The sequence below is a fragment of the Thunnus albacares genome, chromosome 9 (assembly GCF_914725855.1).
Source record: "Thunnus albacares chromosome 9, fThuAlb1.1, whole genome shotgun sequence".
NCBI classification, from domain to species: domain Eukaryota; kingdom Metazoa; phylum Chordata; class Actinopteri; order Scombriformes; family Scombridae; genus Thunnus; species Thunnus albacares.
Genome location: NC_058114.1, coordinates 27,685,047 through 27,701,928, shown reverse-complemented (window position 1 = coordinate 27,701,928; position 16,882 = coordinate 27,685,047). Strand labels below are relative to the sequence as shown.

At 41.9% G+C, this 16,882-nt stretch overlaps 2 protein-coding genes across 2 annotated transcripts; both read left to right on the top strand.

Moving 5' to 3' along the window:
• The first annotated feature begins 436 nt into the window (after positions 1-436).
• Positions 437-5,585, top strand: rp2 (RP2 activator of ARL3 GTPase). Its single transcript, XM_044361287.1, has 5 exons — positions 437-754; positions 1,745-2,413; positions 3,417-3,531; positions 4,442-4,527; positions 4,644-5,585. The coding sequence occupies exons 1-5, from the start codon at positions 593-595 to the stop codon at positions 4,725-4,727; spliced, it is 1,116 nt and encodes a 371-aa protein (XP_044217222.1). The 5' UTR covers positions 437-592; the 3' UTR covers positions 4,728-5,585.
• Positions 5,586-6,944: 1,359 nt separating this feature from the next.
• On the top strand, positions 6,945-15,761 carry jade3 (jade family PHD finger 3). The gene is made up of 12 exons (XM_044361286.1): positions 6,945-7,143; positions 9,284-9,352; positions 9,512-9,571; positions 9,666-9,748; positions 9,834-9,991; positions 10,098-10,288; positions 10,484-10,695; positions 10,968-11,135; positions 11,235-11,351; positions 12,522-12,980; positions 14,069-14,186; positions 14,328-15,761. Exons 3-12 carry the CDS (start codon positions 9,523-9,525, stop codon positions 15,152-15,154), a joined length of 2,382 nt encoding a protein of 793 aa, XP_044217221.1. The 5' UTR covers positions 6,945-7,143; positions 9,284-9,352; positions 9,512-9,522; the 3' UTR covers positions 15,155-15,761.
• The last annotated feature ends 1,121 nt before the right edge of the window (positions 15,762-16,882 follow it).

The following is a 16,882-nucleotide window of genomic DNA, read 5'->3' as shown; positions in this document are numbered from 1 at the left end:
GTGTGAGGTGTGCAACTGACCCCATACTTTGAGACAGGGATGGTTGCAAGATACATTTAAATGAATTATTAATCATTAACTTAGTTTTTATTTTACCTATCATATTAGTCTGAATTTTTGATTTTGTTTTCCAAACAACGCACTATATTTATGAAAATCGCAGTTATTTTGTTTTGTTTGGGCAAAGAGAAGGCCTGTCCTATGCGCGGCTGTTGCCGGGCAGGCAAACTGAATTAAACTTGGGAAAAAAATATGCCAGAAGGTTTTCATTTTATGCAAAGGCAAACGCATTAAAATGTATTAAAATAAAAACTGATTGCGTAAATTCTCATTTGCAGTTTTACATGAACATAGCATGAGTGCACGCCTCTTTTGCGTGACTTTCGTCACTCTGTCCAGGTCTGTGATTGGCTGTTATAACAACTAGTACGGTACCGATTGGTTGCGGAACAACCCTGGGAAACGGGAAGCAAAAAAAAAAATCTTGTCAACTAAAAGTGCACGTAAGCTTCTGCCTCACACATCTCGGGCTCTCCTAGCTAACGTTACTGTTAGAGAACAGGTCTCATCTCGTCACCAGTGAAATAGCAAAATGGGGTGCTTCTTTTCGAAAAAATCCAAAAGAAAGTCGTCCGAAAAAGAGGAACGTGAGCCGACAACAACGACGGTCGAAACTACGACAAGCAACGCGGTTCCCCTTGGCAACAACACCGACGAGGCACCGAAGCAGTACAGCTGGGATAAGAGAGAAAAGGTAACGCTCGTAGGACCGGTGAAACAGAAAATAAAAAGATAAAATGAAATAAACTCATATCCGAATGGCAAATGAGGGTCTTAACCAGCTAACTTAAGCTTGTCTGCACGCTTAAAACGTCTCTTAACGTGTGTGCCAGCAGCTTTCAGGTGGCTGGTTACTGTGTATTCCCCAAGAGATGCAGTTAATGTGAGCTACATTTATAGATAAAAAGGCAAATTAGTGTAAATGCTAGCAGCCATGTACTATGCTGACATCCAAAGAGTGTCAGTGACTCTGTTATGCCAACGAGCACCGTTAAGTCACCTGTCGACATTTGCTCTAAAGAGATTTCCTCGGTGCTGCAACATGCTTAGATTCATTGTGCGGTCTCCAGATACTCAACTGTTACCTAACCAGCCAGGAGATGCGTGTAATGCTCATTATACGTTGACAACACTCTTTGAGTTTTAGGCTCAAAGCCTCTTCCTCTCTTCCTCTCTGTCTCCGTGTATCCCGCGTTATCTCATTATCGGATTACTACACAACACTGTATGGTTCACTGTTCCGCAGCTGACCACACTTTTACATGGCTTGTTCAGACACTGGGCGTTGACTAAGCGGTGGTTCAACTTCCGTTTTGACTCATGGGATGTTGCACCTTAAAAATGGTATACCAAACAATACATGACATCACGTAGTATCCGGTTGTGAGGTCTCAAAATAGTTTTATAAATAACTGCAAGCTAATGCGGTCAAATCAAATATCAGTCATGCATGCGACCTAGTTGTAAGAGAAATGGATATAGTGCATTATTGGTATATGCATGTCTGAGAAGCTTAAAAGTTTCCGTAGCAATGTTTCTAGAAGTTTAGACATTTCCAAAAATATCAGTATTGTTATTGGATGACAGACGTGCAGATACTGGCACAGTTCAAAGAAGGCATATCTGTGCATCTCTAAATATATATTATTTGAATACTCATCTATTCAACTTTCTCTTTGCGCAGGTTGATCCTAAAGACTACATGCTGACAGGGCTCAAAGATGTGACGGTGGGCCGCCTGCCTGGCAAACTGAATGGGCAACAGTTTGTCATCCAAGAGTGTGAGAACTGCAACATCTACGTGTTCGACCACTCAGCAACTATCACCATCGACGACTGCGTCAATTGCCGCATTGTTCTCGGACCTGTCAAGGGCAGTGTGTTTTTCAGAGACTGTAAAGACATCAAGTGCGTGGTGGCCTGTCAGCAGTTTCGCACACGGGACTGTAAAAAGATGGAAGTGTTCTTGTGCTGCGCCACTCAGCCCATCATTGAGTCATCTACAGGTATGAAATTCGGCTGCTTTCAGTACTTCTACCCCGAGCTGGCCTTCCACTTCAAGGACGCCGGGCTCAGCATATTCAACAACAACTGGAGCAACATACACGACTTCACGCCGGTGTCCGGAGAGAACAACTGGAGCTTGTTGCCAGAGACTTCAGCGGTTCTGGATTTTGTGCCGGCCCCAGACTCCGAGTCTGAGTTCAAGTCAGTTCGAATCTCCACCGACCCCGCACGCAGCATTGTGCCTTTGACAAAAGGAGGGAGGCGTAAGGACAGTGAAGAGTCCTGCCTCTTTGTTTTCTTTGCTGGAGAGTACACCACTGCAAACGCCCGCAAACTGATAGATGAGGTGAGGAGGATTCAAAGTGAAAGGAGAGTGTGAGGAAGTTTCGCTTAATACCACAATCTGTTACAAAGTGCTAGTAAAAGGAAGAAGTCTTTAGTATGTGAATGGAAAAATGGTGGTGGTAATGATGTATCACAGCTTTCTGGTAATGCACTGATAAAACTTAAAGAGCAGTCAGTATTTTACTGTGCTTTGAATAGTTGTAGATTGAATCGAAAGAAAAGCAAAACCACAGTTTTAACTGAACCTGCAGTTTTCTGACGTCATCCTAAATGAAGTTACAAATTGTGACTTTTAATCCAGCATCAGCACCTGTCCTTACTGGAGTAAAATAAAACATTTAGAGGAATCTGAAGCTGGTTGTCAGCCAAATCAGATAAGTTGCATTATCACAGAAGCTCAGCGGATATTTCTTTCATCTCAAACCACTAAATAATTTCATGTGAAATATAGAACTTGCTTAAAATGATGGCTTCTCCTGAGGCAGATGCACTTCATTGTGTCTTTTTAGCTCACCAGCTATGTCGAGTACACACCTCAGCATTCCTTTAATATCTGGGACATATTCCATTCATGAATTGTGCATATAAACATTATAAAGCTTTTTTTATTCTTAGTGTTCTGTCAGTACAAGACAGATTTATTCCAAATAATATGATTTTCAGAACCAAACATCGGTAGTCTGAGTGAAGTCAGTCACATTTCTTTTTGACTCTGACAACTTGTAGAATATCTGAAATGCTAAGCTAACATGCTAAGCTGGCTGCGTTGCCAGTTAAACATTCCAGTTATGTTGGTGTTGTTGCCAAAATATGCATTACTCCATCACACAAGCATGAGACTGGATCCACATGTGGGACAGTTACAACATCTTGTTGCAAGCACTATGCAGACACACTTATACATATATACAGTATATACAGTTAATCGTCTCTGTGTGCATGCATTCTTTAAATGCTTGGTGGATCAATGCAAACCTTGAATGTTTATTATCTCATTTACACAGGCAACTGCTAAAGGTTTCATGCTGATCCAGACAAAGGAAGTCTCAATGCGACCTGAAGATGTGAAGAGAGTGTTTCAGAGTAACGCAGAGGAACTGGTGGAGTGGATCACCAAAGGTAATTTTCATCTTCTGCAATCTTTTTTTGTCTCTGTGTGATGTTGGTCCACAATATCTCTAAAATAAAAGCTGCTCAGGAGCTCGGCCCGGCGTACCAGATCTTATCTAGTAGATTATGAAGATTTTTCATAAGTCTAAAAGATACAACATGTGTACATACTCTAAAGTATCAAGTACATATAACAGCAGAGCAGAACGAAACTATCACACTGTCTTAACAGGTCTAAACTGGCAAACAGGGTTAGTTTCCAGTCTTCAAATAGCACAAGACTTTGTCACGTACTTGCTTGTACATATTAGTCATATTAGTCATATCTTTATGTTTACATATCTTTGTTGAGCTTTGTTGTCTTTGTTTTGGCTGCATGTCCATGTGCTTTTCCTGAACATTGTTGTGTGTAAGCATATCGAGAGCCACTAGAAACCAGAGCCAAATTCCGTGTACGTGTTAACATACTTGGCCAATAAAGCTGATACAGATTCTGGAATAATGCTACTAATAATGCAGTTTTTTAGCCGTTCAGCTGATCAATTTGTTTGATTTGGGTTCCTGTTTTACACCCAAATACTGTCCCCTCTCAGGCTACAGTATATGCCATTTCTGCCATTTCTCAGAAGTTGAAGGTGACTTGTGGCCTATAAGCTCACATGATTTTTACGATGACGACACTGCTGACTGCTAGCTTTCCACTGCCAATCTGGGGCACATTGCAAAAATCAAATGAATCAGCACTCAGATTTGGTAATTATACTTGAAAACGTCAGCATCCCTATTTTGGTCGTAGAAAGTTTTATAACCAAACTGGTTACATTTCCAACTGCTCATAGAGCAAATGTTTGGAAGTCATTGTTTGAGTTGGACCGTTGTAGTGTAGGATTGTGACTTTTGTATCTTATTACTAATAAAGGTCCCGTCATCGCCCTGGAGCTGAACGGTGACGGAGTTGTGGAAGCCTGCAAGAACACAGCAAATGAAGTGTTCAGCGGGACCAAGGTAAGCAGACTGTATTTGCTGCATCTGTCTTTTCTAGTTTTACCCATATAGGTTCACTTTCTCTAGTAAAATACCTCCACCAAGCCTAGAACATCTTATGTTTGTTTTCCTCACAGGTTTTTGTCTCTGATAATAAGAACACATCTTCTCGAGACGTGGACAGCTTCTTCAACTTCGCTGACATGCAGATGGGCTTGTGAATAATTAAGTATCGAGACAAACCTCTCATCAGACTTTGATTCAGATTGTCTAAACCCCTGCCGTCCAGTTTGGGTTGATTTATAAGTAGCATTTGATTATTTGCCTCTTTTATGGATTATTATTTTTATCCTAAAAAAAAAAATAGGTAGAAATGGAAACTATTAAGGACTGTGAATGACAAAGCCTTGGATAGAACAATTCAGTCGTCCCAGTATCATCTAAAAATTAGGAGAATAAAACATTTGCTGTAAAACACGTAACATCCATTAGTTGCTAACTAAGCGTGCTGTGAATATTTATATTTCTATGAATGTATTTGGTCATTCTGTTGCTTTTATCAATTGTGAATGTAGCTCTTTGCTGTAAATGTAATTCATTTTAATTTAAAGCTTTGTTTTTCTGTGCTGCCTGAAACAATCTCTGCAGTGGAAAAGACCATGAGCACAAGAATGCCTGAGGAAATATATTTTATATATAAATCATATTTTTATTTCTTATAATGACTTGTGTGTGTGTGTGTATGTGGTTTAGATAATGGATTTTGTTCAAGTTGTGTATATTTGAAACAAGCTGTGTAGGTGATAACTACGTCTCTATTTGTATTTGTTAGGCCAAAGTTTAATCGTGAAAGGTTGAGTGTATCTTGCGGTTCATTCAGATGAACTGATCTGTTTATACTGAATGGGAATCAGTGTGAACACGTGTATAATTGCTGGGTTTTTGATGTAGGCAATTCATGTGATAAGTTGTTTTTTTTTATTTTGTAATATTTGTTTTATACTCTACTGAATGTTTTTGTATAGACACAAATTGATGTTCTTCATTATAATTTTTAGTAAAAGTTTCCTTTTGTGTGACTTCATTTTGTTTGTTTTATACCTGTACTCAATGAGACAAATGAAAGAAAGCAGTATGTGACTGTGATAATGCTTGTAGGCAATGAAGGTAACGACAGTCTATAATCACAATGTCGTAAATGATCGTCCTCCTGATTTAGTAAAGTTTCTATAGTCACCATCACCAGCACATCCACATGGTTTGAAGGTTGTCATTCACAAAACAATTGATATATAAGAAACTTCCAATAAGGTAAAGGGAAACTTTCTGGTTCTGTTTTGTAACCAGATCAACCTGACATTTTGTAAAACACAATTTGAGCAGTTTTACATTTTTGAACAACCTCTAAATGAACTCTTGTCTTACTGTCTTGTATGTTGTGTAAAACTGGTAAAAAAAAAAAAAAAAAAAAGACGGTGATTCATTAATATGACTCATCAAATTAGTGAATTATTTTCTGTGGTGTTTTAAGAAACACAGTGCTTGAATATTAGAGATCAGTGTCATTACTTTAATGGAAAAACACTCATGCCAGAATTTCCCTAAAGCGAAATGAATCATTGGTTTTGCATTGATGACTTCAGTAACAATGTGCTGTCTTGTTTTCATCTACAGCTCAGTGAATCCCAGTTAGCAGCTTTCACTTCAGCTATTTGACTTCCACCTACTTAAACAGTGTGTCCATCATTCGCTAACAGCGTGACTACACCCAGACTGTGTCGGGGACTTTCATTTATTCATTTATCGATGATGAAACACATGCAGCACATTGCAGGTTTAGTTAGAAGTCCCCCTCCACTCTAAAATATGTTTTTCCTTCTTGTTCCTATAGCTGAATGTTTGAGCTTCACTGTGCAGAACGATGTATGCGCAGAGTTTGTTTTCACATTCATCTGCTGAAAGTGGAACGTTTCTCTGTGCTCATTGAAAATCCAATTTTAAGGGGTGAGTATATGAGCAGGATTTGGGTCATCGCAAATAGTAGAGTATTTTATGTACATCTTAAAATATGTCTGGAGGGGATCTTAAAGATAAATTTAGCCAACAGTTTCCTTTCCAGTTGCCTTTAAGAAAAATATACATAAGGACTTACTGTGATGTACTTTTGTATTTGTAAACCTTTTGTATTTGAGCTTAGTTTTTTTTAAAGCAACAATACACATTTGTCTGTAATTTGTTGCTTCTACATTTAAATGTGTAGTCACATTAAAAGCTGTAGAATATCTGAAAGCACACAGATGACTGCTGGACTGTTTTTGTTTTTAATCAGTGTGTTACAGTTGTGAAGGAGTTGTGTCTAGAGTTAGTGTTTCGAGCTAAACGCCGGTGCACAAATCGAGCGCACCCAGCGTGGAGGGGAAGCGGCGGGGTTTAGGACCCGGAGGGACGCGCGGTACAATAGAGCTGTTGTGCCGTGGTGGTGGACAGATTGCAGCCCAGGAGGTTCCCACTGTGGTGGGACACAAAAAAACATCAAATGAATGCGCAGATAGCGGGTCTGGCTCTGTGTTTATAGGTGTATGTTGAGGATTGAGTTGTATGGTTGGAATAAAGCGGACAGCACAGCGAGGACTGGAGGTAAGACGGGAGGAATGAGAACACAGTGGGGCTCAGTGTGCCAGGATTTGCCCTGGATGGTGTTTCCAGGCCACGGGGCCTGCTCCTTTTCTGGGACTCTTTCTGCCTCTTGACTACATTAGTGTTAGCGACCATTGAGTAAACGTTGCTGATAATTCACTGCTCCCAGCACTGGATAATTAACCCAGTTGAGCTACATAGATATTCGTCTTTAATGTCTCTAGGAAGTGACATCTTTGTACGACGGTGGCGCTCATGTTTGATTTCTCCACAGCCTGCAGCCCGCTAACAGGCCTGTGTGTGTATGTGTGTGTGTGGGTTTGGCGCCAAGGCTCTTTGGGCAGGGCACTTTGTGTAGTTGTTACAAGGGTTTGTTTTTCTAAAAGCCCCCCGACGTCCCTGTAGCTAAGCACAAAGTCATAGCTACCCACACATTAATACATACAGGACACAACGAGGAGGGAAATGTATAGATCATTGTTTAATTTCTCACCCAGTAAACTCATATCAGTGTGATGTCATATCCGTCCACTTTGTACTATATGTGGGGAGCTTCCTGATCTCAGACTGTGATGACAGTAACATTAAGAGTGTAAGGAAGGTTGTAGTAGAGTTATGACACATGTGTCTGTCTCATTATATTTAACACAGTTGTCTCATTCAGACCATAAAGTACTTGTTGGGTGTAGTAGATGATAAAACATCTTAAACTCAGTGCAAAATGCTGTGAAGTACGTTATGGAGACAGAAGTCAGTAAGGGCAGGAACTTTTTTATTTCATAAAAGACAACTTAATCTGTGTTTTGTGGCTTCACGCTGATTTAGAGCTGCAATGATTAGTTGAGTAATCGATTAGTCACCAACTTTTGAATTAATCACCGTCAACTGTTTTGATAATTGTTTAATCATTTTGAGTCATTTTTAAGAAGATAATTGCCAAATTCTCTGATTTCACTTTCTCAAATGTGATTTTTCTCTATGACAGTAAAGTGAATATCTTTGGGTTGTGGACTGTTGGTCGGGACAAAACAAGACATTTTAGGTTGTATCTTGGGCTTTGTGAAACAGTGATCGAATTTTCCACAGAGGAAATGATCAGCAGATTAATCAATAATGCAAATAATCGTTAGTTGCAGCTCTGCCCTGAGTACTCACCTCCTACATCATTGGCAGTTTAACTATGTTATCCCACCCTCAGATTATAGCCAGCCTATCATTTATCTGAATATTACTCATCTAATAAGCTTCATCCAGTTCTTCACCTCAGTTAACATTCTAACTTTATACTTAAGATGGCCCGAACTTCACGTTATTCATAATATCTTATAGCTGTTATAATATCTTTTTGTTTATGTGTGCTGCGTTCAGAGACGGGAACGCTGGTGTCAGTAGCAGCTGGCAGGCGTTTAGAGTGCAGCTACAACAACAGGCTCTGCTGTGGAGGTGGACACACTGTTTACTATGCTGTGTTTGTGTTTTTGGATTTCACTCTTTGAAACAGCACCAAGTTTTAAGTCAATAAAGATCTCGGAACAACTGATAAAGTTATGACATAATAATTTCACCACTGATTTATACCCCAAGGATTTTTTATTTTCTTGTTTTCAGCCAGATTCAATTTTGATCCTTTTCGGGTATCGCTCGTCTCTTGTGATTTTACAGACTCTACAGGTCTAGTTTGGACTTTGTAACTAGTTTAAAAGTATCTATGCACTTTCCTCAGCAGTTGGCATCAGTGTATTTGACTTATACTTCAGTATAGAGTGGAGTGAGTTTCATGCTCCCCCCACCCCTCCTGTCCTCATGGGGAATGTGAGGCATGTCCTGTCTGTTGAAACAGCGTACTGTATGTGGGGGCGACTCCGGGTTTGAGTCCCTCACTTTTTTGAGACCTTAATGAATCGTCCCAGCGGTTCAGTAGGTTAAAGGCAGATACTGTGAACCTGCGGTGTCTGTGTGCTCCATGTCACCCTCGCTATAAACTGCCAATATACTTTTTTTTTAAAAAGAAAGGAAAAGCTAACAAGAATCAGAGAAATGCAACTTGTGACACAGTGATCTTTTGCATCTTTTAAATCTTTTTACACCTTTTGCTTATTGCACTGACATATTTCTTAACACTGTATTTTTTTATTTGCAGGTATGAAATTAAGTGTTTAAGGGTTTATCAGAGGAATCCACTAGCATGCTTTTCAATTTGAAATTTATGGTGAGTAGCTATCTCCTGTATACACATGCTGTTGGTTTTCACCTCAGCTGGTTGTCGCTTGAACTTTATAATAATTTAAACACTCACTTCTATTTCTAAACAATCATTAATTCCTTTTTTTCTGATGTGTTTTAATGCCGCTCTTCTTGTCTTCTGCAGGATGTTACAGGATGAAACGTCTCAGGTCCTCAAGCAGCAGCGACAGTTCTGACAATGAGAGTGAGTCGCCTGCTATGACCTAACACAGACTCTGTTTTTTTTATATATATATATTCTGTCGCTTTTTTAATTCACACCCTCTGTCTTAATTTAGGTCCCTCAACCTCCTTCTGCTCCTCCAACAAATATGGCAGTAAATCTGGAACCCCCGCCTCCGACCCGAAGAAACCGGCTGAAGTAAGTTAACCTCCACATCAGGCGCTGCGCTGCTAAACATCAGGACCGGTGTCTGACTATCTGTGTGCCTCGTCTCCTCCCGCAGGTGTTCAGAAAAGACCTGATCAGTGCCATGAAGCTGCCGGACTCCCACCACGTCTCCCCAGAGGACTACTACCTGCTGGCGGACACCTGGAAGCAGGAGTGGGAGAAGGGAGTCCAGGTGCCAGCGAGTCCAGACACCATCCCACAGCCGTCAGTCAGGTAACGCTGCTCGAAAAGCTCCGACTCTGTTATCAGATATATTATAACTTCATACAGCCTCCAATGAGCTCTGCAGCACTGACAGATTTTGATCTTGTGTGTTCAGAATTATTGCGGAGAAGTCCAAGGAAGTGCTTTACTCCCACCAGAGGAAGTACGTCCAGTGCTCGAGCCAGGAGTCAATGGAACCAGGTTACGTCAACATCAAAGAGCTGGCGGAGGCCATGTGTCGCTACGATCTGGACGACATGGATCTCTACTGGCTGCGCACGCTGAACAGAGAGCTAGACTGCATGGGTGAGGAGCAGGATTGCAAAGGGATAATCCACCATAAAATTCCCATTGTGCACATCTTGTGGTCGATATCTGCAACTGCGGACATCTGTCTCCCTAAACTGGAAATAAGAGCATTAAGATTTTGACTGATGTGGTCCTGATAGTCCGCCAGGGTTTCTCTTACCATCTGGGGTTTTGTCACTGTCTGTCTTTCAGGGGAGGAGCCCATAGACGAGCTGACAATGGAGCGCGCCATGGAGGCCCTGGAGAGTCAGTGCCATGACAACATGAAGCACGCCATCGAGACGGTGGAAGGCCTGGGGATCGAGTACGATGAGGACGTCATCTGCGATGTGTGCCGCTCGCCCGACAGCGAGGAAGGGAACGACATGGTGTTCTGTGACAAGTGCAACATCTGTGTGCACCAGGTAGAGATGAGCACACCTCAAACATTTAGTTATGTAACTGAAAATGTATCGAGCTATCTCTAAACCTCTAGACATGGCCACCGTTATTTGTAGACAAGTGTTTTTTCTGTTTCATTATTTGATCTAAAGATACATTTTTGACTATTTGACTTAATTTCTAATCAGAATTTCTTGTCTCCTGTATGTTAATAATAAATGTGCCAGTTACACATTGACTTACTTTAAGTAGCTCATTAATCACTGAACGTCTCAACCCGCCTCTCTCCCAACAGGCCTGCTACGGCATAGTCAAAGTGCCTGTTGGAAACTGGCTGTGCAGGACGTGCGTCCTCAGCATCGACCCGCAGTGCCTTCTGTGTCCCCTGAAGGGCGGCGCCATGAAGGCCACACGGGCAGGCACCAAGTGGGCACATGTAAGCTGCGCCCTGTGGATACCGGAGGTAAATTATCAAACACTTAACATCTTCTGTTTGCTCTCTATATCAATGCACAGTGAACGTTGAATAACGTCTCATCGTGTAAATGTCACTCCTCTGTAGGTGAGCATCGCTTGTCCCGAGAGGATGGAGCCCATCACCAAAGTCTCCCATATCCCACCCAGCCGCTGGTCTCTCATCTGCAGTCTGTGTAAAGTGAAGACAGGCGCATGTATCCAGGTGAGTGAGGATCTTAGTTATAAAAAACCTGACCTGAGGTTATCTTTATTGAATTAAAGGGATACCCCACCCTAAATCCACCCTGCGAGTATCAAAATCTCACATTCAGGAAAGTTGAAAAGTGATTTAAAAAAAAAAAAAAAAGTGTGGAAGTTTGTGGCTTGTTCCTTTCAGGAGGCAGTAGGCAGATTTGATTCATAGTGGATACAACAAAGTTCAGTATTGACCAGTTTTCTGGTTGTATGTTATTTCTTCTCAAATCACTTGTGCACACTGATATTTGTTCATGCATCTTTCCATTTTCTGTACCTGCTTATCCTGTCAGGTTTTCAGAGGGCATTTGTTGTTAAATGCTACAAAAGGTGTTCAAATGTACTATCCATACAGTGATATATATATTAGATATAAGATAGTAGAAGATTTAGCTTATGGACAGAAAACCCCAGCCGTGCAGTTAGAGGACACTGTTTGAAATCAACCCTCAAAATATAAAAGTGAAGGGGACAAAAATATAACTTTGGAAAATTAAAGTTTCCACAGTGAAATCACACCCATGGTTAGACTAGCATAGAGGCTGGAAATAAGGGGAGTCTTGTTGTCAGCTTGAGGTTGCCAGGCAACCAGAGGACACATTCAGTGCATCCAGCCAAGATACAGTCCAGCACAGTCCACCCCCTGTGAAATCACAAGTTGCCTTTTTACACTGATTTTTTTTTTTTTAACGGTCTAAACTAATGAGATATAAGGTGTTAATTAGTGAGCTTTGGTGCTGGCTGGCTAGTTGTTTTATCTCACAGATATGAGACTGGTATTAATCTTTTCATCGAACTCTTGGAAGAAAAGCTAATACACATATTTCCCAAAATGTCAAACTATTCCTTTACAATGTTATGCAAATGTAGCTGAGTAACAAATGGCCTCCAAAGTGCCTCCATTTTCCTTTTTTTACTTAACAGCACTAATGAGATGCTATTTGTAGGCCACAGCACAACTTTCCACACAATAATCCAATTATGAAACAAATCATGTAAACTCAGGTTAGTGGGGAAATTGGGTTTCTACAAAATATGTAAAAGCTTAAATCCTACTCTTACCATAATCCTGTTATTCTCAGTAATTGGGTTACAGAGTCCATGTAAATAATGTACCTGTTTCTGTCTCTGCCCACAGTGCTCCGTAAAGAACTGCACCACTCCCTTCCATGTGACATGTGCCTTTGAGCACAGCTTGGAGATGAAGACCATCCTGGATGAAGGGGATGAAGTCAAGTTCAAGTCTTACTGCCTGAAACACAGCAAGTCCAAATCTGGTGAAGCTGGCCTGAGCCCAGCTCGCTCTAAACCGTCCGGTGAGTCGGTGAAGGTGGGCCAGCGGGCGCAGAGACTACAGGAGCTGGAGGAGGAGTTCTTTACTCTAATCCAGCTGGGAGAACTGGCCCGGGCCCTCGGACTCTCTGAGCACCTGGCAGACTTCATCTATCAGTACTGGAAGCTGAAGAGGAAAGCTAACTTTAACAAAGCTCTGCTGCCTCCTAAAGAGGAGGAGGAGAATCTGGTGCTGCAGCCTCAGGAGGACACCATCCACACACGCATGCGGATGTTCATGCACCTGCGACAGGATTTAGAGAGGGTAGGTGCTTCTTTTTTCTTTTTTTTTTACACTGCAGTGTGTGAGTCTTTACTGCTGAGTCTTGTTTTTTTTCTATTTACAGAGCAAGTGCAGAGCATTTTGCAGAATTTCATAGTTTCACCGTGTTTGATAACTTAATTTTATTCATGATATGATGATGATTGCTTAGTGGGCATTCTTTACGCCAGAGATTCTGTGTGTTAGAATTCACAATTGGGCCTGTAAACTCAAATTAGTGAGATAACTGTGGTGCTTCTGCTCCTCGATTCACATTCTAGTTTGAGTTTAGCACGTTATTATTATATTTCAAACATATGTAATGTGTTTTCATTAATAATTCTCAGAAATCTCCTGTGAACCGCTGTGCACATAAATCCAACCCAGGCATTTTTTATTTGGGTCTGTTGGGCCGAGACCCAGGGGTGTGTGTATGTGTGTGTGTGTGTTAGTGTTAGAGATGCACCGATACTGATATTGGATATCGGTTTGATACTGACTCAAATAGCTGGATCAGGTACTCTGCATCGGCTGATACCTAAAGCCTAGGTATCGGTATCAGGACTGAAAAAGTTGGATCGGTGCATCCCTAGTGAGTGAGTGTGTGTGTGTGTGTGTGTGTTACTGTTTTACAACATGGAATCACTGTAAATCAAATCTCTACAAATCAATCCACACACATCAGCAGAAAAACTCTGCAGGGGCTGGAAGGTTTGTGAAGGTAGACCGTAAAGTGGACGGTAGAAACTAGAAATATGCTGAAGGGAAACCTGCTGCAGTCTGTAAGAGAACTACTACACAGGAAAAGATTTACATTTACTTTCCAGCAAGACAAACGACCCCATAAAGACATAAAGCCGAAGCAAGGCGGGAACAGCTTCAAAACGACACTGTTAATGTCCTCAAGTGGCCGAGTCAGAGTCCAGATCTCAAACCAGTCCAGGATTTATGGAAGAAAAACTGAAGAAGTCTCAAAAATGTATACTGTCAGAACAGCTCAGAAACAAAGAAAACGCAAAATGATGAATCAGTATCACTATCATTTTTGTTAATATCATTTTTAAATTGACACCATTTTTTTCATTCTGCAGGTGAGGAACTTGTGCTACATGGTGAGTCGGCGGGAGAAGCTGAAGCTGTTGCAGAGTAAAGCTCAGGAGCAGATGTTCAACTTGCACGTGAAGCTCTTAAACCAGGAACTCTCCGCTGGTGAGACCATCTGTTGTGTTTCAGCTTGCCGGTCACTTTGTTACCACAAGCACACATTTCACTATTATAACAGATGATTCTGATGACATTCTGGCTTTTTTTAGTAATGTTAGTAACATGTTTGTGTTTCTTTGTGGGAAGGTCTTCCTGCTTCATTTCCTGTGGAGGGTATGCTGTTTCGTCCTCCTCCGAGGATAACTCTCAAGCTGAAAATGCCCAAAGCCTCCAGTCTTGGAAATGGGAATCCCAGTTCCAAATCTGGTAATGGGCCGCTCTGCCCGGACAACAGTGGGAACGTTACTGACCATGCTGGTGAAGGGTTAGGTCAGGGGAAGCCTCAGCTGCACAGTCGTAGCCGGAGAGAGGAGCGCCCCAACGGCCGGCTGTCTGCCTCAAGCCACTCCAGCAGCTCGGCGTTACTGGTTAAACCCACCGGGAAACCGTTAGCCCTGCACGCCGCGCTCCACGGGCACTCGTCCAACAGCAATGGCAAACTTGACCAAGAGCGAGCCAAATCTAACGGTCTCTTAGAGAAGTTTGTGGCTCAGAAGGATAGTTCTTGCCAGACGCCCAGCAACCAGGACGCTTCAAACGAGGCTTTGGACAAGAGCAGCTTTCGCAAGTCTGCCATGGAGCACTTTGGCAGATCCTTCAAAGAGGCGACTATTAACTTAGTACGGACCACAGAGGACCTGCGGGCCTCAGACAAACTGTCCCGTAAGGGCTCAGCCAAGGAGAGACTATGGGTAAAGCCCGTATCTGAACACAAAGCAAAAAGCACGCGCTCGTACCAGGACAGTGACGGATACTGTCCTGACTTGGAGCTCAGTGACTCAGAGCCAGAGGCCAAAGGGAGGCACCGGCGGCAGGTCGGGCTGCCACAGCCAGACGCTCCGAGGCGGGACTGTCAGAAAGGGATCAGTAGAGGGAAGCAGTCGCTGGGCTCCAGACACCCTATGCAGAGGTGACAGCTGTTTGTCGACTCCACCCACTGCCGCTGTTCTCTGCGCACTCTCTGGCAGTCTTCCTAAGTGCCAGGCCGTCTCTCTGAACACGTCTCCATCAGGGACCAGATCAAGCCACAGTGCCAACGGCTGTACACATGAAGCAGAAGTTACAGGAGGAGAAGATGCATGAAGGATATTGTCGTCAAGTAGCGTGTCAGTGTTAGTTTGAGAGGAACAAATATGTCAGTCTTCTGAGATTATCATTCCTGCCTTTCATTTGTGGCTAGCGTTACATTTGTACTCTGCACAACTTTGTATTAAACAGCCCTGTTCCCCTACAAACAGGTTTAATTTGCCTTTTGACTAAAACATTTGTACGTACGATGTTGAAATTGGCGTGTAAATAACATGTAACTGAATCACAAATGTTCCACTCTATCGATGCTTCAACATCACTGCGGCCACAAATTAAACTGACATGCCAGATGGAAGCGAATCCTAGCATCTCCTGCACCTGTTTGTTGCACACTGTCTGTTACAGTTAACCAGTTTACCCACAGCTGATAACCCGGCTCGATGAACCTTTTTATATTTGTAATACAGTAGTGGAGTCTTTTTTTTTTTTTTTTTTTTTTTTAAACATGCCTTTTGTGTGTAGGAATGCAGTTTTCTCAATATTAGTACCATAAGGTTTGCAGGTATGTGGTGTCCTGGTTAGATTTAAGGATCATGTGAAGATTCAAGAATAGGAAGAAATATGTTTTAAGAAATTATAACATTCCCCGACGTATCCTTCAGTAACTGGATGCATAAAGGCAAAGACTCAGATTGTCACATGATCAGCCTTCATTTTCACAGACTATTATTTGAAAATGAACTTTCATATTTGCAGTCTTTGCTGTTAATTGTTTCCCTGATTTGATAATAAACAACCTGGCACGGCTGGGTCACTAGGGCTGGATATTGTTATAATTTTTTTGATACAGATGCCAATTCAATTACTTTGCCAAGTAAGAAATCCATTTTTATTTCATTAAACCAAAAAGGCCGAACTTCTCAAATGCAAGTCTTTAATTGTGTCTTAATACAAACAGCTCTACAAGAATTTTGCCTAAACAGAATATATCATGAAATTAACAAAATTGTGATTTGAAGTCATCTGACCAGCGTTTGGTGTGAGTTTTCACTGATTTGTCATCCACATTTCAGTTGGTTGGTGCTTAAAGAGTATAGTACTGTTGTAGTTTCATAAATAGTGGAAATATTCACATAGAATTACTTTAGAGCATCTTCCAGTGCACACTTAATAGACATTAAACCCTGAACACAGACCCTCAACCTCAGCTGACCACTCAGAACAAGACAAATGAGGTCAGAGAAGGCAGACGATATCCAATCTGTTGCCTCGCTAGTCTAGACTGGTGAAAGCAGACAGAGGTGGCACCACTACAAGCCTCTAAAAAGCAGCACTACATACATTTTTATGAGCCAGAAATGTCACGCCAAAGTCAAACGTGGCTGTCACGCCTGACCTACATCACTGTAACCATTTTACAAATGCACGCTCTACGTTACAAATGCTGCGATGGAGGGTTTGTGGTTACTGAGTGGTCACTCTGCTAAGAACTGGTCAGGGGAATCACTAAGTAGAGCATTGCAGTCAACTGTGCACCCCCAACCCCCACCCCGTGCAGCATGAATGAACACTGTCTGAATGCATTTTTGTTCTGTTTGGACTTTTCAGCTTTT

What these genes read in the sequence shown, in the direction of transcription:
- rp2 (XM_044361287.1), top strand. Translation starts at nt 593, where the DNA reads ATGGGGTGCTTCTTTTCGAAAAAATCCAAAAGAAAGTCGTCCGAAAAA. An exon ending in GCTGGGATAAGAGAGAAAAG is followed by an intron (nt 755 to 1,744) that starts GTAACGCTCGTA and finishes CTCTTTGCGCAG; the next exon opens with GTTGATCCTAAAGACTACAT. An exon ending in GGTGGAGTGGATCACCAAAG is followed by an intron (nt 3,532 to 4,441) that starts GTAATTTTCATC and finishes TTACTAATAAAG; the next exon opens with GTCCCGTCATCGCCCTGGAG.
- jade3 (XM_044361286.1), top strand. Translation starts at nt 9,523, where the DNA reads ATGAAACGTCTCAGGTCCTCAAGCAGCAGCGACAGTTCTGACAATGAG. An exon ending in CGACAGTTCTGACAATGAGA is followed by an intron (nt 9,572 to 9,665) that starts GTGAGTCGCCTG and finishes GTCTTAATTTAG; the next exon opens with GTCCCTCAACCTCCTTCTGC. An exon ending in AGACAGGCGCATGTATCCAG is followed by an intron (nt 11,352 to 12,521) that starts GTGAGTGAGGAT and finishes CTCTGCCCACAG; the next exon opens with TGCTCCGTAAAGAACTGCAC.